The sequence below is a fragment of the Schistocerca serialis genome, chromosome 1 (assembly GCF_023864345.2).
Source record: "Schistocerca serialis cubense isolate TAMUIC-IGC-003099 chromosome 1, iqSchSeri2.2, whole genome shotgun sequence".
NCBI lineage: Eukaryota > Metazoa > Arthropoda > Insecta > Orthoptera > Acrididae > Schistocerca > Schistocerca serialis.
Window position 1 is genome coordinate 522,305,029 of NC_064638.1, and position 26,071 is coordinate 522,331,099.

The 26,071-nt window shown below is 38.7% G+C and overlaps 1 protein-coding gene across 1 annotated transcript in view; it reads left to right on the forward strand.

The window, feature by feature from the left end:
• Window positions 1-26,071, forward strand: part of LOC126474463 (erythroid differentiation-related factor 1) — a 233,225-nt gene that overhangs the window by 197,237 nt on the left and 9,917 nt on the right. The window contains exons 17-18 of the mRNA XM_050101939.1: window positions 19,696-19,853; window positions 19,994-20,384. Coding sequence (XP_049957896.1) covers window positions 19,696-19,853; window positions 19,994-20,384 — 549 coding nt within the window. The remainder of the gene's footprint in view (window positions 1-19,695; window positions 19,854-19,993; window positions 20,385-26,071) is intronic.

Sequence of the window (26,071 nt, forward strand, 5' to 3'; positions counted from 1 at the left end):
TTTACAAAGGTACAGACGGTGTTTAGAAAGGATAGATTGCATGCAACCGGTGGTGGAGTGTTCGTCGCTGTTAGTAGTTTATCCTGTAGTGAAGTAGAAGTGGATAGTTCCTGTGAATTATTATGGGTGGAGGTTACACTAAACAACCGAACTAGGTTAATAATTGGCTCCTTTTACCGATCTCCCGACTCAGCAGCATTAGTGGCAGAACAACTGAGAGAAAATTTGGAATACATTTCACATAAATTTTCTCAGCATGTTATAGTCTTAGGTGGAGATTTCAATTTACCAGATATAGACTGGGACACTCAGATGTTTAGGATGGGTGGTAGGGACAGAGCATCGAGTGACATTATACTGAGTGCACTATCCGAAAATTACCTCGAGCAATTAAACAGAGAACCGACTCGTGGAGATAACATCTTGGACCTACTGATAACAAACAGACCCGAACTTTTCGACTCTGTATGTACAGAACAGGGAATCAGTGATCATAAGGCCGTTGCAGCATCCCTGAATATGGAAGTTAATAGGAATATAAAAAAAGGGAGGAAGGTTTATCTGTTTAGCAAGAGTAATAGAAGGCAGATTTCAGACTACCTAACAGATCAAAACGAAAATTTCTGTTCCGACACTGACAATGTTGAGTGTTTATGGAAAAAGTTCAAGGCAATCGTAAAATGCGTTTTAGACAGGTACATTCCGGGTAAAACTGTGAGGGACGGGAAAAACCCACCGTGGTACAACAACAAAGTTAGGAAACTACTGCGAAAGCAAAGAGAGCTCCACTCCAAGTTTAAACGCAGCCAAAACCCCTCAGACAAAAAGAAGCTAAACGATGTCAACGTTAGCGTAAGGAGGGCTATGCGTGAAGCGTTCATTGAATTCGAAAGTAAAATTCTATGTACCGACTTGACAGAAAATCCTAGGAAGTTCTGGTCTTACGTTAAATCAGTAAGTGGCTCGAAACAGCATATCCAGACACTACGGGATGATGATGGCATTGAAACAGAGGATGGCACGCGTAAAGCTGAAATACTAAACACCTTTTTCCAAAGCTGTTTCACAAAGGAAGACCGCACTGCAGTTCCTTCTCTAAATCCTCGCACAAACGAAAAAATGGCTGACATCGAAATAAGTGTCCAAGGAATAGAAAAGCAACTGGAATCACTCAATAGAGGAAAGTGCACTGGACCTGACGGGATACCAATTCGATTCTACACAGAGTACGCGAAAGAACTTGCCCCCCTTCTAACAGCCGTGTACCGCAAGTATCTAGAGGAACGGAGGGTTCCAAATGATCGGAAAAGAGCACAGATAGTCCCAGTCTTCAAGAAGGGTCATCGAGCAGATGCGCAAAACTATAGACCTATATCTCTGACGTCGATCTCTTGTAAAATTTTAGAACATGTTTTTTGCTCGAGTATCATGTCATTTCTGGAAACCCAGAATCTACTATGTAGGAATCAACATGGATTCCGGAAACAGCGATCGTGTGAGACCCAACTCGCTTTATTTGTTCATGAGACCCAGAAAATATTAGATACAGGCTCCCAGGTAGATGCTATTTTTCTTGACTTTCGGAAGGCGTTCGATACAGTTCCGCACTGTCGCCTGATAAACAAAGTAAGAGCCTACGGAATATCAGACCAGCTGTGTGGCTGGATTGAAGAGTTTTTAGCAAACAGAACACAGCATGTTGTTATCAATGGAGAGACGTCTACAGACGTTAAAGTAACCTCTGGCGTGCCACAGGGGAGTGTTATGGGACCATTGCTTTTCACAATATATATAAATGACCTAGTAGATAGTGTCGGAAGTTCCATGCGGCTTTTCGCGGATGATGCTGTAGTATACAGAGAAGTTGCAGCATTAGAAAATTCTAGCGAAATGCAGGAAGATCTGCAGCGGATAGGCGCTTGGTGCAGGGAGTGGCAACTGACCCTTAACATAGACAAATGTAATGTATTGCGAATACATAGAAAGAAGGATCCTTTATTGTATGATTATATGATAGCGGAACAAACACTGGTAGCAGTTACTTCTGTAAAATATCTGGGAGTATGCGTGCGGAACGATTTGAAGTGGAATGATCATATAAAATTAATTGTTGGTAAGGCGGGTACCAGGTTGAGATTCATTGGGAGAGTGCTTAGAAAATGTAATCCATCAACAAAGGAGGTGGCTTACAAAACACTCGTTCGAGCTGTACTTGAGTATTGCTCATCAGTGTGGGATCCGTACCAGATCGGTCTGACGGAGGAGATAGAGAAGATCCAAAGAAGAGCGGCGCGTTTCGTCACAGGGTTATTTGGTAACCGTGATAGCATTACGGGGATGTTTAATAAACTCAAGTGGCAGACTCTGCAAGAGAGGCGCTCTGCATCACGATGTAGCTTGCTCGCCAGGTTTCGAGAGGGTGCGTTTCTGGATGAGGTATCGAATATATTGCTTCCCCCTACTTATACCTCCCGAGGAGATCACGAATGTAAAATTAGAGAGATTAGAGCGCGCACGGAGGCTTTCAGACAGTCGTTCTTCCTGCGAACCATACGCGACTGGAACAGGAAAGGGAGGTAATGACAGTGGCACGTAAAGTGCCCTCCGCCACACACCGTTGGGTGGCTTGCGGAGTATCAATGTAGATGTAGATGTAGATGACTTCAAACTTAACTCTTTTTAACAGTGAAATTTAGAGTTGTTCTTGGGATTGCTACTACGATCACTGCAATAAAGTTCCAAGTTTTATAAAGAATAGGGATGCCACCTTACTAATTTGTTAAGTGAAGTAAGAAAACAATTATATCTGGTGATACAATACAATCAACCCTTTGTGAGAGCCAGTCGTATTAAATAACTTGACATAGTGATCACAAAGTTTGATCATACTGTTTCAAGCAACACAAATGCTAAACATAACTTAGCTGTCTGTAGTTCAGAGTTTTTGTGATCAGATTAACTTACTGTGAGGCAAGATTATCATTTGTATCACTTTCACTTTGTGAAAATAATTAGTCCATTTTATTATGAACGATGCCCGTTCATATTACTGTTGCTTGCTGATGACTTGCACAAGACCAGTAACTGGCTAAGAATAACTGTTTCACATTTGCCCTCTGTGAGACAGATCTGCACATGGTGAAGAGTCAGAATGGAAGTGATGGATTTTTTTTTTAACTTGTCTCTTCTCCTTTAAAAATTTTTCCAAAATGAAAAACTATTTAATATTTATCAGATCCATTATCCAGTTTCTCCAGTTACTGCAGCTTTGACTTCCATCGTTTCTCAGTTCTATATTAATCTTGATTCGTTGATTTCTTACTCCCCTATTAATATCTGCTTCAAATAATGTTTATCATTTTTAAATAACAATAACCTTTTATTACTTGTGTGAGTACAAGTATGTAATATGAACAATGGCTGAGTTCTTACTCAACTAAAAGCTTTACATAAATTTCATTTTTGTTGTCGCTATTGATTTGTATGTCTATGGAATGGAGTACTCTGAGTTCTTCCTTGACAGATGGTACAGTGTTGGAAGCTTCATGCAGCACATGCTGTGATGAAGGAAAGTCTGCTGTTGAATTCCATCTGCTGCACACTGCCCAAGGAATACATCAGACAAATAATAAACAAAACAAATATTTAAGCATATATAAGATGTCACCTACATATAAATAACAACTTTCTGGGCTACATCAGTCTCATTTAATTATTTTTAGAATTATAATAAAACTAGTTGTGAGCACACTTTCTCATTTATAGATGAAGAGGTGCAAAAATTTTCTACATCTACATTTATTCTCCGCAAGCCACCCAACGGTGTGTGGCGGAGGGCACTTTACGTGCCACTGTCATTACCTCCCTTTCCTGTTCCAGTCGCGTATGGTTCGCGGGAAGAACGATTGTCTGAAAGCCTCCGTGCGTGCTCTAATCTCTCTAATTTTACATTCGTGATCTCCTCGGGAGGTATAAGTAGGGGGAAGCAATATATTCGATACCTCATCCAGAAACGCACCCTCTCGAAACCTGGCGAGCAAGCTACACCGCGATGCAGAGCGCCTCTCTTGCAGAGTCTGCCAATTGAGTTTGTTAAACATCTCCGTAACGCTATCACGGTTACCAAATAACCCTGTGACGAAACGCGCCGCTCTTCTTTGGATCTTCTCTATCTCCTCCGTCAACCCGATCTGGTACGGATCCCACACTGATGAGCAATACTCAAGTATAGGTCGAATGAGTGTTTTGTAAGCCACCTCCTTTGTTGATGGACTACATTTTCTAAGGACTCTCCCAATGAATCTCAACCTGGTACCCGCCTTACCAACAATTAATTTTATATGATCATTCCACTTCAAAATGTTCCGAACGCATACTCCCAGATATTTGACATAAGTTACTGCTACCAGTGTTTGTTCCGCTATCATATACTCGTACAATAAAGGATCCTTCTTTCTATGTATTCGCAATACATTACATTTGTCTATGTTAAGGGTCAGTTGCCACTCCCTGCACCAAGTGCCTATCCGCTGCAGATCTTTCTGCATTTCGCTACAATTTTCTAATGCTGCAACTTCTCTGTATACTACAGCATCATCCGCAAAAAGCCGCATGGGACTTCCAACACTATCTACTCCCCTGTAACACACCAGAGGTTACTTTAACGTCTGTAGACGTCTCTCCATTGACAACAACATGCTGTGTTCTGTTTGCTAAAAACTCTTCAATCCAGCCACACAGCTGGTCTGATATTCCGTAGGCTCTTACTTTGTTTATCAGGCGACAGTGCGGAACTGTATATAACACCTTCCGGAAGTCAAGAAAAATAGCATCTACGTGGGAGCCTGTATCTAATATTTTCTGGGTCTCATGAACAAATAAAGCGAGTTGGGTCTCACACGATCGCTGTTTCCGGAATCCATGTTGATTCCTACATAGTAGATTCTGGGTTTCCAAAAACGACATGATACTCGAGCAAAAAACATTTTCTAAAATTCTACAACGGATCGACGTCAGAGATATAGGTCTATAGTTTTGCGCATCTGCTCGATGACCCTTCTTGAAGACTGGGACTACCTGTGCTCTTTTCCAATCATTTGGAACCTTCGGTTCCTCTAGAGACTTGCGGTACACGGCTGTTAGAAGGGGGGCAAGTTCTTTCGCGTACTCTGTGTAGAATCGAATTGGTATCCCGTCAGGTCCAGCGGACTTTCCTCTGTTGAGTGATTCCAGTTGCTTTTCTATTCCTTGGACACTTATTTCGATGTCAGCCATTTTTTCGTTTGTGCGAGGATTTAGAGAAGGAACTGCAGTGCGGTCTTCCTTTGTGAAACAGCTTTGGAAAAAGGTGTTTAGTATTTCAGCTTTACGCGTGTCATCCTCTGTTTCAATGCCATCATCATCCCGGAGTATCTGGATATGCTGTTTCGAGCCACTTACTGATTTAACGTAAGACCAGAACTTTTTAGGATTTTCTGTCAAGTCGGTACATAGAATTTTACTTTCGAATTCACTGAACGCTTCACGCATAGGCCTCCTTACGCTAACTTTGACATCGTTTAGCTTCTGTTTGTCTGAGAGGTTTTGGCTGCGTTTAAACTTAGAGTGAAGCTCTCTTTGCTTTCGCAGTAGTTTCCTAACTTTGTTGTTGTACCACGGTGGGTTTTTCCCGTCCCTCACAGTTTTACTCGGCACGTACCTGTCTAAAACGCATTTTACGATTGCCTTGAACTTTTTCCATAAACACTCAACATTGTCAGTGTCGGAACAGAAATTTTCGTTTTGATCTGTTAGGTAGTCTGAAATCAGCCTTCTATTACTCTTGCTAAACAGATAAACCTTCCTCCCTTTTTTTATATTCCTACTAACTTCCATATTCAGGGATGCTGCAACTGCCTTATGATCACTGATTCCCTGTTCTGTACATACAGAATCGAAAAGGTCGGGTCTGTTTGTTATCAGTAGGTCCAAGATGTTATCTCCACGAGTCGGTTCTCTGTTTAATTGCTTGAGGTAATTTTCGGATAGTGCACTCAGTATAATGTCACTCGATGCTCTGTCCCTACCACCCGTCCTAAACATCTGAGTGTCCCAGCCTATATCTGGTAAACTGAAATCTCCACCTAAGACTATAACATGCTGAGAAAATTTATGTGAAATGTATTCCAAATTTTCTCTCAGTTGTTCCGCCACTAATGCTGCTGAGTCGGGAGGTCGGTAAAAGGAGACAATTATTAACCTAGCTCGGTTGTTGAGTGTAACCTCCACCCATAATAATTCACAGGAACTATCCACTTCTACTTCACTACAGGATAAACTACTAACAGCGACGAACACTCCACCATCGGTTGCATGCAATCTATCCTTTCTAAACACCGTCTGTACCTTTGTAAAAATTTTGGCAGAATTTATCTCTGGCTTCAGCCAGCTTTCTGTACCTATAACGATTTCAGCTTCGGTGCTTTCTATCAGCGCTTGAAGTTCCGGTACTTTACCAACGCAGCTTCGACAGTTGACAATTACAATACCGATTGCTGCTTGGTCCCCGCATGTCCTGACTTTGCCCCGCACCCGTTGAGGCTGTTGCCCTTTCTGTACTTGCCCAAGGCCATCTAACCTAAAAAACCTCCCAGCCAACGCCACACAACCCCTGCTACCTGTGTAGCCGCTTGTTGCGTGTAGTGGACTCCTGACCTATCCAGCGGATCCCGAAACCCCACCACCCTATGGCGCAAGTCGAGGAATCTGCAGCCCACACGGTCGCAGAACCGTCTCGGCCTCTGATTCAGACTCTCCACTTGGCTCTGTACTAAAGGTCCGCAGTCAGTCCTGTCGACGAGGCTGCAGATTGTGAGATCTGCTTTCATCCCGCTAGCGAGACTGGCAGTCTTCAGCAAATCAGATAGCCGCCGGAAACCAGAGAGGATTTCCTCGGATCCATAGCGACACACATCATTGGTGCCGACACGAACGACCACCTGCAGATGGGTGCACCCTGTAACCGTCATGGTATCCGGAAGGACCCTTTCCACATCTGGAATGACTCCCCCCGGTATGCACACGGAGTACACATTGGTTTTCTTCCCCTCTCTTGCTGCAATATCCCTAAGGGGCACCATTACGCGCCTGTTGCTCATCTGATACTTAAAATTAGAAAATTTCTGAAGCCCCTCATATGATATTTATTAGAAAATTCTGAATTCACTTAATCTGAATTTATTTACTCATTCTGTGCAGGGTGCACTTTTGTGGTAGCTTGGCCATGTCCACTACGGTCATAGTGATGCAATCCGTTTGTTATCTCTATCCAGTTAATTTTTAATAAATGATATTGCAGTTCTAAAATGTCAGTATGGGTACAGACTTAAGCATTATTGGACTGATGTTTTATTGAAAAAAATTAACACTAAAAACATTAAATGATTTTTCTGGGAATTGTACATGGCGACCCAAAAGTCCGATGACATTTGAAAATTCGATACTTGATGGAATACTGTATGTAAGAGTTAAAAATTGACACACATGCTTGAAATGACATGGGGTATTGTTGAAACAAAAACGGTGCTCAATCATTAGCATAACAGTTGATTTTTAGCAAAGATGATGATCTTTATCAAAAATGCTCATCATGTCAGCTGTGATTCATCAGGGACAGCGTTGTCAACAGCACTGTACAGCATACCAGTAGGTGTGGTGAGAAATTGCCACTGGATGTTGTCTTTTAGTATCCCTAATCAGGTCGGATTATCGTGGTAGGCTTGTAACTTCAGGTAACCCCACAACCAATAATCACGTGGTTTGAAGTCTAGGAACCTGGAAGGCCAAGCATAACAGCCGTAGTGGCTCACCAAGCCATCCTCAACAAAAGGTGTCTGCAAGAGATATTTTGCACATGTAGCAATATGAGGTGGAGTGCCATCCAGAATAAAAGTTTTAGCTTCCAACAGGTGTTTATCAGCCAGGTTAGGAATAACCTGACTCCCTCACTCCTATAGCTCATGAGGTTTTTTTTATTTTCCAGAGTGTGTCAGTATTGAAGAGTTTCATGGAAGGAGACTAAAATTCAGGCTGAGTATATATTGATATAATTGCAAATTAAGTTTGGCAGCTGTTCAAATGCAATAGTGTTAATTATAAAATTATTTTTATTTAAAATCAATGCCTTCTGCTTATTTGTGTTTGTTATAAATTCTGCAGTTTTTTTATTCCAGTGTTTTATATCTATCCTAATTAATTGGAAATCCTAGTGTCAGCTTGTAGACTACAGTCAGTATCAGCAGCGACTGACTCCTCCTTATTGTGTATCTGAAAATAGAGAGATAATTGTGGGGTAATGGGCCAGTGACACACTTGTATCCTGTATGTTATGCATGTGTCTGAACAGTTTAAACAGACATACTCATATCCTTTTCATTTTTACACATTAAGGGATATGTTAAGTATATCATGACTCAACCTGTCATTTTTTGACCACAATATATCTTTTCTATTTGTGAATGCATCACAGTGAGGATTTAATTTTGTGTTCCACAGTCATTTAGGGGAAGTATACTTAGACTTGTAAGATGGTTATCACAACCAGCTATGCTTAATTTCTGAGAAGACATGGCGTTCAGAATAGTTAACTATATCCAGCATTTTTCTGCCCACAAAACCATTAATTTCATTTGTTGTAGCTGGATATTATACACCTCTCCAAACTATAATTCCCATCCCAGTTTATGGAAATGGCTACACAGTTGACAGTCAAATATGGAAGTACTTATTCTTTCATAATTACCACCCAGTAAATGTACCTTCAGCAGCCCAACTCCAAAATGACATAAACATCCAAACTCATTCAAGCAGAGGTGCTAGCAGTCTTCTTATACAATACCCATGCATTTCAAATAATAGTGTGACGACTTTCATTGGTCGTAATTTAATCCCAACTTTTATTGAGGATTCTAACAGTACTTTATGAAAGTTTATCTCCACTGTTGTAAACGTTGCCAGTACATGAATAGGGAGTTTATATATATTTTTTAACAAACTCCATAACTAACCAGTCTCATACCTTTCTCTGTTTAAGGAAATCAAAGTATACGAAGTGTGTTCAGAATGTATCAGATCTTTTTTCCTGCATGAACCAAGGAAATATGGGAGACTTACTTTGGTGAACATGTGCAGTCATGAATTTTTTCGTACCAGCAGAAAGCATTGGTTGCTGGCAGTTTGCCTCTTGAGTCAGGACATGTGGTGAGTGCAAATCGGATTCCTGCAAGTTGTAAAACGATGGAACAAATTGTGCAGAGATATTGCATCAAATTTTTCTGAAAACTTGGTGATACCCGCATAGAAACCATTTGCAAAATTCAACTGATGCCATGAGCATCTTATGGATAAAGAGGCGGTACAACCACTTCAAAGGGGGCCCACACAGCAGACCCTCAACAAGTCAAAGACGCATACACACAATTGGTAGGGTTGGAAGTGATTAGAGTTGGAGTTCTCTATGATACATAGGATGGCGACCAGAGAGCATTATTGTTCTTACTGGGCCTGCTGGGAATGAACAGCGTCAGACGTTCAGTGACCACAATAAAAGATATGGAGGCACCACACACTTATGTGAGACAGTGTTATAAGCACCAGCCAGAATTTGATTGGGGCTTCATTACAGTCCTCCGTTTGGTTGGCTAGTCAAATCATGCAATATCCAGATTTTTGGGGAGTTGGTATGCAACAATGGTTGGCATACACATCATCAAGGATCTGGTAGACCATGTGAGACCATCATGAGGGAGGATTTCTGTCAATTGCACCAAGAACATTGTAACCTCTTGACATCTACGAGTTGTTATTACCTTTTTACTTTCTGTTTCTTCTCCATTATGATATGTAGTTTCAGAGCACAGTTTTCTATCTTCTAAATGTAATATCATGGTTTTTCCACTGAAACAGTTGTTGGCAAGTTCTGCTAAAAGTAAATCATGGTGAACTCTGTCAAAAATTTTGGAGACATCCAAGAATACTCCTGTTGTTTTTTGTTTATCCTTTCTAATACAAAATATGCGAACTCTGCTGGCGTTGGTGTAATGCTCCAACTGGTTGTGAAACCATGCTGGAAATCTCCTAATATGATAGCCCACTTATAATTTTCCAAGAGACCTTTCATCATTTTTTTTCTGGTCTTGTATGCTAAAAGCTGTGAATAAGTTAACAGACTGACAGTTCTTCACATCCTTACATTCTCTCCCTCCTCCCCCCTCTTTAAATATAAAGGTTTGACTTTGACTACAGCCAGTTCCATCTTGTCAGAGAAAGTGCCTTCTATTAGAAGACAGCTTATTAGATGAACTATTAGCTGTTTACATTTTACATTAAAAAATGAAGAGACTCCACCCAAGTCTGCAAGATTTTTTTTTTCTTAAGGCTGTAGAATAATTCCAAAAAGTCATTAATGACTACCAAATGTATCTTACTACAGTCAAACCTCAATATATCGAATCTGTAAGAAAGACAAAATGCGTTCGGTATGTTGAGGGTTCGATACGATGAGGTTTCTGGTAGGAGGGGGTTTTACAACCAGTGATTTTTTTTTTTATTACTGTGCTGTGATTTGTTTCACGATTTTGTATGATATAGGTCTATGTTTACTTTTGGTAATATAAGAAAGGAATCAAGATAGATTGTTGTGCATATTGTTTTATTTCTTCTGAGATAGACAACAATTTATAAGAAACTTCCTGGCAGATTAAAACTGTGTGCCCGACCGAGACTCGAACTCGGGACCTTTGCCTTTCGCGGGCAAGTGCTCTACCAACTGAGCTACCGAAGCTGTGGGTACCGGGCGTGAGTCGTGCTTCGGTAGTGGCTAAGCCGTGTCTCCGCTATATCCTTTCTTTCAGGAGTGCTAGTTCTGCAAGGTTCACAGGAGAACTTCTGTAAAGTTTGGAAGGTAGGAGACGAGATACTGGCAGAAGTAAAGCTGTGGGTACCGGGCATGAGTCATGCTTCGGTAGCTCAGTTGGTAGAGCACTTGCCCGCGAAAGGCAAAGGTCCCGAGTTCGAGTCTCGGTCGGGCACACAGTTTTAATCTGCCAGGAAGTTTGATATCAGTGCACACTCCGCTGCAGAGTGAAAATCTAATTCTGGAACAATTTATATGTTTAAAATAAAATATTTTCATCATAATAAAACTAAATTCCATAAAAGAATACCAAGTATGTACAGCAACAATTTATAAGTTTAAAATAGAATATTTTTGTCATAATAAAACTAAGTTCCATAAAAGAATATGAAGTACGTATATAAAAATTTCCAGTAATCATTGGCTCTAAAAGTTATCTGTAATTTTGCTCACTTTAAACTTTTGATCAGCTTTGAGTCAGTTTCAGTGTCTGTGATTACGATTGCTGAGAATACATTATCCTCTATCTTCTCACGCTTGCTCTGATTATGTTGAGAGGTGCCTTGACCTGCCTGGCCGTCACTGGTGGTGTTTCTTCGACCTCCCTCCTACCCTCTTCCCCTTCCTCTTCGTCATTGTTGCTGCCTTCTTTTTCATTTGCTATCTTCACACAGCCAACGATCTTGGTCTCTGTTTGTGATTTTGCTACTGTAACATCATTGTCCACATCTACAAGATCTTCAAAACGAACTTGGGCAGTGTTAAAGTGAGTCACCAATTTCGTCCATTCGGATTGAAGGATTCTGACAATAGGTGTCTCCTCTAAGTACTGTACAAAATAAAAATTTAAATTAAAATTCCCTTAAAACGTTGTCAGAATCAAACTAAGATTTTACATGCTTAAGTATGAAACCCACCAGCTGCCTATTTTCATCTGTCATTGAAAATCCACATGTTCAGAAACAATTGATGATGATCATCAATATTGCAGACTGTCATTCAGACCACTTCATACCTGTACTTTTCTTTGGTGTTCTTAATTATTCCTTGATTAAGGGTTGCAGTTTTAACGTAGTGTTCGGTGGTAAAAATAGTAATGTCACTTATTTTAATGGAGGGACAGCATTTTGTGTACTGCAGTTGTCCACAAACAGGTTTTCCAGTCGTAAGTGGCTTGAGTTTTTCTGCACTAGTCGTATTTGCTGCTAACGGAATGACAACACAATCTCTGCTTAGCATGCCTCTGCGACATTTTTCTCCTTGGAAAGTCAAAGTTTTTTGTGGAAGATATTGTACGTGTACATGTACATTTATACTCCGCAAGCCACCCAACGGTGTGTGGGGGAGGGCACTTTACGTGCCACTGTCATTACCTCCGTGACCAGTGTGTCAGCATTTGGCTGTGGTATCATTGTACATCCATAACATATCACCCTCCTGAATGCTAATGCTTCTGTTTCTTCATTGAAGTTCCTATTTTTCCTTCTAGTAGCACTCAATTTTCCTCACAAGGAGAAAAGCACCAAGTTCCTCACGAAGGAAACTTCTTAGAAATTTGGAATCCAAACCCAGGTGCTCCACATGACAGTAAGACTTGATTAGCCTCAAATATAGAAGTGGACACATATATTTGATCTGTACAAATTTCTGACTCATACCCCAGAAAATTGTGATGAAAGAAGAATCTACTGAATCTTAATTTATCAGCTGCCAGAGGCTGCAGTTTTTGTGTGTGTGTGTGTGTGTGTGTCATTTATTTTCGACAAACGCCTTGATGGCCAAAAGCTTATATTGTGACAGTCTTATTGTAGTGCCTATATGCGACTCAGAATCTCCGCTACATGTTGAGTAGAGCTTTACATAGTATTGTTACATTCCATCCTGGATTTTCCATTGTTTGAATCTTAATTTATGGCATATGGCTTTAATCAAAGTATGTGACACCTGAGACAGATTCAACTACCACTTCCTTTGGACGCATTACTTCACTCTACTTTTATTTCCTTTCTCTGTTCTTTTTATCACCAAGGATTTGGAACTTCTGTTATAGTAAACAAAGTGAGCCACCCTTATGTTCTTGACAGAGCAAGATTTTCAAATTCAAAGAGGCATCACCTAATCTTCATACATGCATTACTACTTCTTCGAAAGCTTGGTTGCAAAAAGAACGAAGTTCGGTTTCATCAACTATAACACTAATTTTTACAGTGCAAGATGCAACTTCTTCAAATTACACAACAATATAAATATTTGCTCATCTTTATAGATTGTGGCACCCCAAAGGGTAAAATTTCCTCACTTTAATTTATTCTGGAACTTTATAAAGCAAAAATATAGATTTACATATAAATATTTATCTTCCTACTACGCACTGTGAAAGCTCTAGGTCTAAGTGACAAAGATATTACTCACAGGGAAAAAAACGTAATTTTGATCAACATAACAGTGAAATGCAGCTTTACATATACAGGTTGAACTCTAACTCCACAGACAAAAGTAGGAGATGTTCAGGGACATTTAATGAGTATTTTGGTTTAAGAAACTTTTATCTCTAATGGCTCATCACAGCATAATAATGTAATTATGATTTATTTGGTTTATTACACCAATTATCTTCTTTTTTACAATAATACCTTCACAACAGACAGAAGCTTGTAACACACCGTCATCAAAATGAACAACACAAAAAACGGAGTAATCCAACTACTCCCAGATGGAAAGTACTACAATGTGGCTGCCACCACTGTAGGAACAGCTCAGCAAAGTGTCATCACGCAGTTCTTCCATTGCACTCTGTGAACCCATACACGAGATGCATATCAGTCAACTCTTCATCAGTACACCTACCCATACAGCCGTGTGTTCTTTTTGATGTACAACTAACACTACCAGAAAAACAATTCCAAGACAGTAATTAGCAGTACTGAATGCAAACTTGAGGACAAACAGTAAATTAGGCATTACTGTTGACAACAGCTAGTACCATGAGTTAATGGAACAAGTTTGTTTCGAAACAAGACACACAGCACATATTGTCAACATATGCACTGTTGTGCAGATATTTTCAGTACAAAACAAATTAAAAGAAAAAATGAGCATAAAAAATCACATGAAATGCAATTATTCTGTACCAGTCTACCAGAAACCAAGATTCTTATTTCAAAATTGTGAGGAAATATCACCAAACAACTTCAAAAATATTGTTGGTATCATTAGGGTTCTACTTGTAAAATTATATTTTAACTTCTGTGAACACATTTTCTTCCACTGAACCAAAAAATGAAGATGTATTTCTCAACTCTAATAAATCACACGAGGTCACAGATATCAGTGTAAATAATACTGACACATTAAATGACAAACAGTAAATGACCAGTACTGTACAGGGCCTCCTATGTATCAGGAGTTAAATGTAGCATCAATGTGTACATATATGCGAGCAAGTGAAACGTTTAGCTACTATGTTCTACATCTGTCTGTGTCAGTTACACAAGTTCCAGAACATTCAATATTGCTGCTGAAATATCTGAAAATAATATCTTAAATTACTTCTGATGCCAACTGCAGAGTTATTTCTCTCATAATGTTTTTGAGTACCAACAATGTAACGGCCACTGAAATTGAACAGTAGCACTGTCTAGCACATGGTCTCCATGCCATTAGCAAGCAGGTGCAGCGTTAACTGGTGCAAATTATTTTTTGAAGTCATCAAAATGACCATGTGGAAGAGTGCACTGTGCAAGCATTCCTTGCGTGTGCAAGCATCCCTCGCCAATGGTGACCTGTCAGAGTAGCAGCAGTAAAGGTTTATGGGAAACTTTCACTTTATGAATAAGAAATCATCAGCCCATTACTAGACATATACCTACCAATTCTGGAAACCATAACAATGTATTCACATGAAGAGGTACAGAATCCTTAGTGCAGGAGCCTTGTTGATTCATAATAAAGTTTGCCAACATACAACCAGGCAAACAAGAGAGGTATTCTGGCATGATGCATCTGATCAACCAGTATAACACTAATCTTTTTCACAGAAATTCCATATGGTTTTACACTTTTAATTAATTTACTTATTTATGTGTTTCGTGGACACTATTTGGATAACTTTCTGTGATGTAAACTGTGACTGCATATTTATTACTATTATACCTTCTGTCAGTCAAAATATGGGTGCATTTGACTATTTACACAACAGGGTTTTTAGTTTAACCTTTACTTTAACCCCAGTATTTACAGATACCACCTATACATAAATTCTACAATATAACAAAATGGATTATCAAATAGAAATTATTTCAATTGTTTTTAAAACTGTTTTTATTACTTATCAAAACCTCCAATTCACAGTGGAAGCAGTCCAGTTTTTTATGGCTGCACACTTTGCTCCTTTAAAGTGCTTAGAAGACTGTGCAAAGCAAAGCTTATTTTTATTCTTTCTGTTATATTTATGAATGCCATATTATTTATTAATTATGACTGGTTCTTCATGATAAACTTCATAAGAGACTAAATGTATTGTTAGGCTGTCATTAGTACAACTAGTTTTTTTTCAACAGTTGCCTGTGAGAGGATAAAGGATGGACATGAGATATTTTGTGAGTTTTAAAATTTTCTCACTGAACTAAATGTTCAAATTTTGGGCTTGCAGTCAGACATCGCCCAATTCATCACACGATCCCTCAAGTGGGCACCCGCCACTCATCCCCAGGTGAGCCATCAAAGACCGATGATGAGCTGCTCTGATTCAGAAAACACAATGCACTGCAAGCACTTTGCACATGCATCAAAATCATTTATGAGAAACTCCCAAGTTAGTCTACATTAAAAACATCATCTGGTTTGTAATCTTGAAGGATCCTCTGTAGTTTGAACTTTTGCTCATCACAGATTTTGTTATCTACACTGGCACTTTCCCCATTTATTCTTTGGAAAACAATACCATGTGTTCCCTGAAATATTTTGTTATCACCCATTACTTGCACGATACTTACCATATCTCAACACTGCTGCAAAATAATCTGCCTTTTCCTTCAAAATAAGTCCACGAATGTTCATGTTATTGTTCCCCTATTGTTGGAACTTCTGCACTAAACACTCTTCTAACCTGTAAACTCAGCCTTTCATTGTCATTCCCGATCTGCCCCTTCATCTGTGATAATCATGCAGTCTTCAATCTTGATTATTATCAAAAGCGAGCTTGCTGGAATCCCAAACTCTGCAGCTATGTCTTTGTTTTTCTTCACTCCTACTTTCACTTGTCAATTAACTTTTGCTTTTCAGCAGTTGTCAGACATTTCTGCCTAGACCTCAGGGCTGGCACTTACAGCTCACACTCAGTTGAAGCAAACACTGCCCTAAAATCGCACCTGCATGTAGGGTGTGTGAAGTGCAACGAGATACAGATCTCACTGACACATCAATGCAGGGAGGGGAGGGACTGGGATTTCCCTGTTCGTGACACTTCAGTATACAGAGGTACTTTGTGGCAGACTTTGATATATAGAGGTGACTTCAATATGAAGAGTTTTGTCCACTGAACTTCAATATGTAGAGGTAAAATGTGCCCTTCTCAAGTCTTCCATAAACTTCGATATACTGTTGGGTTTTCTACGAAGTATCAGAGTTTTGGGCTTTCAAGGGAAGGGAATGAAGAAAAAATTCGTACATACAGGATGTCATTGTATCTAGTTTCAATATATTTAATTTTGGCTGTACAGTTTGCTTCATTGCTGAACTCTTGTCATCACTATTGTGTGTATTGTTTCACATAATTATCAAAGTTAACAGCATCTATAAAATAATAAGTAAAAAGGATTGCTAACAAGGAAGGCATAAATTTATTGTTAAACATTAAATATATGTTATTAATTTTAGTTTTGGTTGCATTTAATCACATTTGATTTACTGCAGAACAGCAAGATACTGAAATAGTACCTGAAATTTACAATCTTCTGCCTTCCTAGATATATCTACATTACTGTATTTGTAAAAGCTACACAGTTTCAGCTATTTAGTTTTGTTGTATAATTCTACCTTTTCCGATTGTAAGTGTCTGTTTCTATACAAATTCAGTTTTTTAACCAGATATTATTGTGTATGTGCCAACCATAAACTTTTAAGAATATTTTCAGTTTGTTGTTGACCCAAATGGACAAATCCCAAAATTTGTGTCTTAAACTTAGGCTTAGTACAGTGATATCAGACAATGTATACTATTGCTCATGTATTTTTGTTGGTTTAAAATCAGTATTGTGTTGTAGTACCATAGTTTGTTGCAAGCGGTCTGAGAGATGAATATTTATGACATCTGCTGGGACTGTTGCAATTTGTTTTAACTTGACATATTGAAATGTTGTCTGTATTAGCTGTCCTGGTGAACACAAGTCAAAGTAAAACTCTGTATCAGGATGCAACCCGCATGACCTTTCCTTCCCAGAAAGTCATGCAAAGTATTAGTCTTACAATCCTTCAAATGTGACATTATTTGCAGTTTTCTGGCCACACTTACATATAAGTCCATAAATTGCTTAAGGAAAAGTTGAAAATTACCTTTATCTTGTAAGCCTGTGACAGAATATTAGAAAAATATAATTTAAGTACAATATTTCCAAAATCCATATAGACACAAAACTTAGGTGCTCATGATGGTGTAAATGGTGAACCCCCCTTCCCAGTCCTGCATTTTACAGTGAATTGTTGATATTCTACAAGAAATAATTAACATTATCCGCAGATTTGAATTGTTTCATAACTGCTGTAAGGAACCTATTAAATGTTTTTTTTTTTAAAAAAAAACAAAAAAAAAAAAGATAGGTAAAGTCGTCATCAACCTGAAGGCTGTTTTGCACAGCAAGAGCTCTTTACTAGGCACTTCCTTATCGGAGATGTTACACACTTGCCTTCCTCTAAACTGTCATTTGACTGAATCATCCACTTATAGAGGGACCTACAATTTAATGTGGACTCCGAACCTTCATGTAACTAGGTATTTTTCAAATTAACAAAGACTGTTTAGGGTTCAACGAAGTGGTAAGTGACAAGTATAACTCCTAGGACTGATAAGTTACTGAACTCAAGACCTCAACCTGTAGTCTGGCATTTAAAACACCGAACCACTGCCAGGAATCTGTGTAGTTATGTATAAAATCCTCATACACTCATAATTGGAGTATGCAGCAGCAGTGTGAAGAAATGTCACTGTTACTCACGCCTGCAAGCTATAGATAGTCCAAAATGTGGCTCTCAGTTGGCCTTTCATTTTCCATGGAGTGTCGAAAATTGCCAGTTACCTCCTCGCTGTAGTTCTGCAGCTTCCATGAGACAAATTCAATGACTCAGCACTTCCATGCTCAGAGAATTCATTATTTTCTATTTAATTTCATAAGCTCAAGGCAAGGTATGATGGTTTTGTCTATTGTGAGTTTCTACCAGAGGTGCATACCTGCTGTAATGCCTAATTTAAAACTTCTGGTGTGTTTTGTTTTTCTGAAAAAGGGGGGGAAGGGGGAGAGGGTAGGGTGTTGTCCACAAGAGCAATTGCTTTTGTGACATAGTATTTAGCTTTTGCCTTTGAGACAGAATTTGTCTTTACTGTGTTGTCTGTCTAACTTGTTGTTCAGTGTTGCTAAAATCTTTGTAATTACAAGTCCATCCCAGCAGAGAGATTGTGAGCAGAATTCAATATTCACCCTAAATTGCCTTTTTTGTCAAATTTGTAAATTATGAGTACATTATCATGTCATATCCTTATTCACATTTTGTTTGCTCATGACCATAGAGGTCAACAAGACAGTGTTGAACAGAAACAAAGATTAAAATGTCATTTTTCAGTGTGTGTGGTCTTCCCTTAAGCAGTCAATCACTAGACCTTTTGTGTCATTCCAGAAAACATTCTTTGTTGTTGAGAGAAAGAGAATACAAGGCTTTAAACCATTTCACTAAACTATTAAGTCAATGATATGGATTTAAACCAAATTAAAAATAATTTATTTTCAAATTCAAATTGCATGACCCCTGCCCCTCCCCCCACCCCTCTTTTTATAAACTAGAAAAGACATTCTGTGCATTGGAAGTAACACCAACCAGTTGCAAAAATGCAGGTTTATTTAGCCTTGACATGGTTTCAATGGTTTATAACAGTCTTCTTCAGATGATGTACGAAGTAAAATCACATTACCTATAGTCAGAGTGGGAGTTGTTGACATTTTATCCACTTAATCACCATATAAATACATTATAAAATGGTGATTGGATAACATGTACTAGAAAGAGCTGATGATTCCCACTTTGACTATAGATAGTATGATTTTACATACTAAATCATCTGTAGAAGACTACCATGGAAACCAAGTTCAGGGTTTAATAAGCTTGTGTTTTTGCAACTGGTCGGCTGTTATTTCTAATGCACTGAAGCTGTTGCATGCACAGTTGCTGTAGCACAGTCATGTTCAAAATCTTAGTAGAGAAATCTTCTATACTTACCTAAGATTCAGTGTTTCAGTTCATAGTGTTTGAGTTCGATGTTGTAGATCATTTTGATTTTGAATATCTATTCATTTTAAGTATTCAAATTTCAGATGCCAATGTGATGTTCAGGCCTCTACACAAGTACACATGAGAGAAATTAAGGTGTCAGACTAATGAGTTTGTTAGAAAGATAATGTGTGCACTTATTCTTATACATTTGAACTGTTGTTAATTACCCTATTTTATTAGAATTAAGTCCAGGTCTTCAAAATTGACAAACACTTTGGTGGTACTACTGTCAGGGAGTTTTTTTATCTTATTTGTATGTTCTTCAGGTCACTTAGTGCAGATGATGCAAAGCGTAGAAATGTATTACAGCTGTCAAGAATGCATTATGAAAAGGCCAGTGCTCTGCTTCTGCAGCTCGAGCATCCTTCAGATTTCTTACGTGTGCAGCTGGAACGCATTGCTCTTTGCGAATTTTTAGCAGAAGGTTTGTTTCATGTTATTTATCATTCTCAAATAAATATTTTTATTTTTGTAATATACTTTTGAATATGGTTGTAACTGTTTTAGAACTGTGCAACTGCTGTGATTTTCATTTGAGTGAATTTTATTTTTCCACTAATGTAGGAACTCCTACTGTTGGTGGAAAAGTGAAACACTATCAGGCAGCATTAGAACTTATGCAGCAGTGTTTGCCAATTCTATTGATAATGACAGAAAGAATGACCTCCTACAAAGGAGAAGTGAACAGCCATTTAACAATCAACAATGCTGCAAAAACTGCAGCTGAAAGTGGCACCTGCGAAGAAAGTGTTCAGCGGCAGCAACAGAAAACAAAAACTCATGTTGATGAAAAAAATGAAGAAAGAAACAAAGAAAGCCATGAGGGAATAATTGTTGAAGAGGAGGACAGTGCTGAGAGGACTGAAGAACAGCAGCTGCTGAAGCTTTTGAAAGAGCGCCTTCAGTATGTGTTACTCAAGCTCACTAAGATATACATTTCAAAAACAAAAAAAGAGTAAGTATTTTATTTCTGTTTGATTCATCACTTACTCTCTGCAAGCCGTATTTTCAGTATTTGTTTTGTATTATTTTAGAGCCATATATGAAAATATTATAAAATGCATTGCAAACACACTTGTTAAATTTGAAATGAAATTCAAAATGGTATAGAACCTGCAGTTGATTCACTGAACATGTGAGTTGTCTGAGCAGAAGACCACTAAAGGAGCAGTAAAGCTATACATGATAAACCTGAACTCCACAACAAAATTTTTGATGTTATTCAGAGATGCTTTCTGAGCATTTTGGTTCACGAGATCCATGATCTTTGTTGGCTCATTACAGAGTATTCATGTAATTGCGATTTTTTTGGTTGGTTATGCCAGTTACCATTTTTTCTGTGAAAACACCCTCATAACAGTGAGAAGGCATGGAGTAGTGTAACAATCCTCATTTGCAAAAGTATGGTGCTGTGGCATTGTTGCTGTGGGAACAGCTCCACTAGCATCTTTTGCTTCTCTTGTATTGTGTTTGTTACCTTCTTAACATCCTCTCTTCAGCAAATACAACACACATTTGTTTGTGACATGATGCCCTGGGTGCAGTACTTAGCAAACTTTGGTTCAAAAATAAGTACTTAGGGGCTAATTGCAGACTGGTGCAAAACCATTCCTTCAGCCAACTCTTCATCGGTAAACTTATCTATTCTGCTGTGTAGAACTGTTAACATACAATTAAATGTTACAGAAAGACAAACCCGAGACACAACTGAGCAATACCCAGTATAAGCAAGAGGGTGAAGAGTAAAGTGGATATTACTGTTGTCAGCAGCTATTATCATGAGGGAAAGGAACAAATTTGTTTCCAAATAATATACATGATGGTGCATACCATCAACATTTGCATTGTTGTGCAGATATTTCAGTGTGCTACAGATACAATGATAGATGAGAGCATGAAATCAAGTGAAATGCTATTTGTAATGAGCCACTAGAGACTGTGGGTCACTCATACTGAAATACTCCTCCAAAATGCCTTTGAAGGAGTTCCATTTCTCCTTTTACACCATCACCACTATACTGTGGAATCTCACATGGGGGGGGGGGGGGGGGGGGGAAATCTTCTGTAATACCTAGCACCTCTTTTAAACAAACTGCAGGTGTCAGTTTGCGGTGGGTAATTTTCATTTGTGGAGGATTTTAGACTTTCCACTTATCTACATTGTGATTGTGAAGCACATGCACTGCAGACAGTTTGTGAATATTGCAGATTAAAAACTAAGCTGTGGACCATGAATTTTGACAGTGCAGAATGACAGGCAAGTCACCTCCAAGACCATAATAAAATGCACAGTTTTTAAGAATGGAAACGTGCCTTTGTTCTCTCTACCCTTTAGTGTTGATTAGTAATGCCACAGAGACCACAGTAACATACACTGACAAAAAATCATGTGCATTTTTCATTCCCTTGATGTTCTGTAATAGTGTGTTCTTGCTCTTATTTTGGTGCGATACTCTTTTCTTGTTGGTAATTTTATCAGACAAATGTATGATTCCGAAAGAGGAGCAGCAGCCTTTCAAGTAGTTGCAGGAGCAACAGTCTGGATGATTGGCTGATCTGGCCTTGTGACACTGACCAAAACAGCTTTGCTCTGTTGGTACTGCGAACAGCTGAAAGAAAAGGGAAACTACAGCCATAGTTTTTTCCTGAGGGCATGCAGCTCTGCTGTGTGGTTACATGATGATTGCATTCTCTTGGGTAAAGTATTCTGGAGGTAAAATAATCCCCCATTCGGATCTCCAGGTGGCGACTATAAGGAGGATTTGTCACCGGAGAAACAAAACTGGTGTTCTACAGATCAGAGTGTGGAACATTAGATCCCTTAATCAGGCAGATTGGTTAGAAAATTTGAAAAGGGAAATGGATAGGGTGAAGTTAGATATAGTGGGAATTACTGAAGTTGTTCCCTGGCAGGGGGGACAGGACTTGTAGTCAGGTGAACACAAGGTTATAAATACAAAATCAAATAGAGATAATGCAGGAGTAGATTTAATAATGAATAAAAAAATTGGAATGTGGGTAAGCTACTACAAACAGCTTGGTGAATGTAATATCGTATCCAAGATAGACATGAAACCCACACCCACCACTGCAGTACAAGTTTATATGCCAACTAGCTCCGCAGAGGATAAAAAGATGGAAGAAATGTATGATGAGCTAAAAGAAATTATTCTGATAATTAAGGGAGACGAAAATTTAATAGTGATGGGGGACTGGAATTTGATAGTAGGAAAAAGAAGAGAAGGATAAATAGTAAGTGAATATGGACTGAGGGAAAGGAATGAAATAGGTAGTCACCTGGTCGAATTTTGCACAGAGTATAATTTAATCGTCACTAACACTTGGTTTAAGAATCATGATAGAAGGTTATATATGTGGAAGAGACCTGGAGAAACTAGAAGGTTTCAGATTGATTATATTATGGTAAGACAGAGATTGTGGAACCAAACCTTAAAGTGTAAGCTGTTTCTAGGGGCTAATGTGATCTCTGGCCACAATCTGTTGGTTATGACCTGTAGATTAAAACTGAAGAAATTGCTAAAAGATAGGAAATTAAGGATCTGGGACTTGGATAAGCTGAAAGAAACAGAAGTTGTTGAGTTTCAGTGGGAGCATTAGGCAATGATTGGTGAGAATTGGGGAATACAGGAGAAGATGAATGGGTAACTGTGAGAGATGAAACAGTGAAGGCAGCAGATGATCAAATAGATTTAAAAAAATAAAAATAAAAAATAAAAAAAAAGCCTAGTATAAATCCTTGGATGCCACAGTAGATACGGAATTTAATTGGTGAAAGGAGAAAATATAAAAATGCAGTAAATGAAGCAGACAAAAGCAAATACAAATGTGTAAAAAAACGAGATTGAGAGGAAGTGCAAAATGGCTAAGTAGGGAAGGCTAGAAGACAAATGTAAGGATTTAGAAGCATATATCACTAGGTGGAAGATAGACACTGCCTACAGAAAAATTTAAGAAACCTTTGGAGAAAAGAGAAGCAGATATATGAATATCAAGAGCTTTGGTGGCAAAACCAGTCCTAAGCAAAAAAGGGGTGGCTGAAAGGTGCGAGGAGTATATAGAAGGGTTATGCAAGGGAGATATACTTGAAGGGAATATTAGAGAAATGGAAGAGGATGTAGACAAAGATGAGATGGGAGATATGATCCTGCAAGAAGAATTTGATAGAGCACTGAAAGAAGTAAGAAGACACAAGGCCCCAGGAGAAGATGACGTGTCAGAACGACTGATAGCCTCGGGAGAGCTGGCCTTGAAAGAACTCTTCCATCTGGTGTACAAGATATATGAGACAGATAACATACCCTCAGACGTCAAGAAGAACATAATAATTCCAGTTCCAAAGAATGCAAGTGCTGATATGTGTGATTATTACTGACCTATCAATTTAATAAGTCATGATTGCAAAATACTAACACGTATTCTTTACAGTTGAATGGAAGATCTGGTAGAAGTCAACCTCAGGAAAGGTCAGTGTGGATTCTGGAAAAATGTGGGAACGTGTGAGGAATACTTACCATACGACTTCTTTTAGAAGATAGCTTAAGGAAAGGCAAACATACATTTATAGCATTTGTAGACCTAGAGAAAGTTTTTGACAATGTTGACTGGAACACTCTTTGAAAATCTGAAGGTAGCAGTGGTAAAATACAGAGAGTGAAAGGTTATTTACAACTTGTGCGGAAACCAAACAGCAGCTACAGGAGTCGAGGGACATGAAGGGAAGCAGTGGTTGAGAAAGGGTTGAGACAGGGCTGTAGTCTACCCCAATGTTATTCAGTTTGATCCTTGAGCATGCAGTGAAGGAAACCAAAGAAAATTTTGGAGAAGAAATTAAAGCCCAGGGAGAAGAAATAATAATAATAATAATAATAATAATAATAAGAGGTATGCCAATGACATTGTAATTCTGTCAGAGACAGGTACGGACTTGGAAGAACAGTTGAATGGAATGGATAATGTCTTGAAAGGAGCATATAAGATGAATATCAACAAAAGAAAAAGAAGGATAATGGAATGTTATCAAATTAAATCAGACGGTGCTGAGAAATTAGATTAGAAAATGGGACCCAAAAAGTAGTAGGTAGTTTTGCTATTTAGGCAGCAAAATACCTGATGAAGGACAAAGTAACAGGATACAAAATGTGCACTGACAATGGCAACAAAAGTGTTTCTGAAGAATAGAAATTAGTTAGCATCAGATATAGATTTAAGTGATAGGAAGTCTTTTTTGAAAATGTTTGTAAGGAGTGTAACCATGTATGGAAGTGAAACATGGATAGTAAACAGTTTAGACAAGAAGAGAATAGGACCTTTTGAAGTGTGGTACAACAGAAGAGTGCTAAAGATTAGATGGGGAGATCACATAACAGTTAAGGAGCTACTGAATAGAATTGGGGGGGGGGGGGGGGGATGATTTGTGGCACAACCTGACTAGAAGGGGGGGGGGGATGATTTGTGACACAACCTGAGTAGAAGAAGGGATCAGTTGATAGGACTCATTCTGAGATGTCAAGGAATCACCAGTTTAGTGTTGGAGGCAAATTTGGGGGTAAAAACGGTAGATAGAGACCAAGAGATGAATAGAATAAGCAAATTCAGAAGGATGTAGGTTGCAGTAGTTATTTGGAGATGAAGAAGCTGCGACAGAATAGAGTGCATGGAGAGTGCCATCAAACCAGTCTGCACACTGAAGACCAAACCACAACAACAATTTTCTCTCTCCCCTTCCATGTCCTCCTTGTATCACAGAAAATTCTTTTTCTCTCTCCTCCAGTTTCCTCATTGTATCTCTGAAAGTTGTGTCCACTGATGAGTATACCTTGGCCTCAGAAGTCCATTTCTTCTGTGTCTTCTAGATAACTGAATGGGAAGCTAACATTGAAGGCTTTGCTCTCTTCTGAAGTGTGGAGTTCTTTTTAATATTGCTTTTCTCTGCTAATTTTGTTATATCATTTGTATTGGTGTTGCCTGCAGAGTCAGGCAAACTTTTCTGCAACTTGTAGCTCTCAGTCCTGTTTCTTGGATCCTGCAGTGTGTCTGTATTGTCTTGTTTGTGGTCTCCTTTCTCCTAGATATATCATTTTCCAGTCTGCTCCTTCTGACAGTTTATTTCTATTTCTCATATTCTCGTGAGTACATTTCTTCCTTTGGTCATGATTGCTCTCTTGTTTGTGTTCGGGTCAAGTTCGGATTCATGGTCTCCATAGCCTCTTTATGTTTGTGTAAACTTCTCTTGTTCCCTGCTTTCCATCGTTTCCCCTCTCCTCTTTGATCTAGTGTTACCTCATTTGATATGCCCACCTCCTTGGTGAAGTTTATTCTATCTGGCACATCAGTGTCTCTTTATAGTGATCCAGTCATTTTTGTGCTGCATTCTTTATACCATCTTTTGTTATCTTTTTGATGTTGTTAGAAATATCTTTCATCGTGGATTAATATATGAATGGAAACAATCAATTTATGAAAATATAATATAATTGGATAGATAAAAGAACTATTCGCCAAGCGGTAGCAGGAGAAAAGACAGATAAAAGTTATGGAGATGTGCAAACTTTTGGAGATAGTGGCTCATTCTTCTGGCTGAACAGGTGAAGGGAAATAAACGGGGATGAAGCAAAAGGTCTT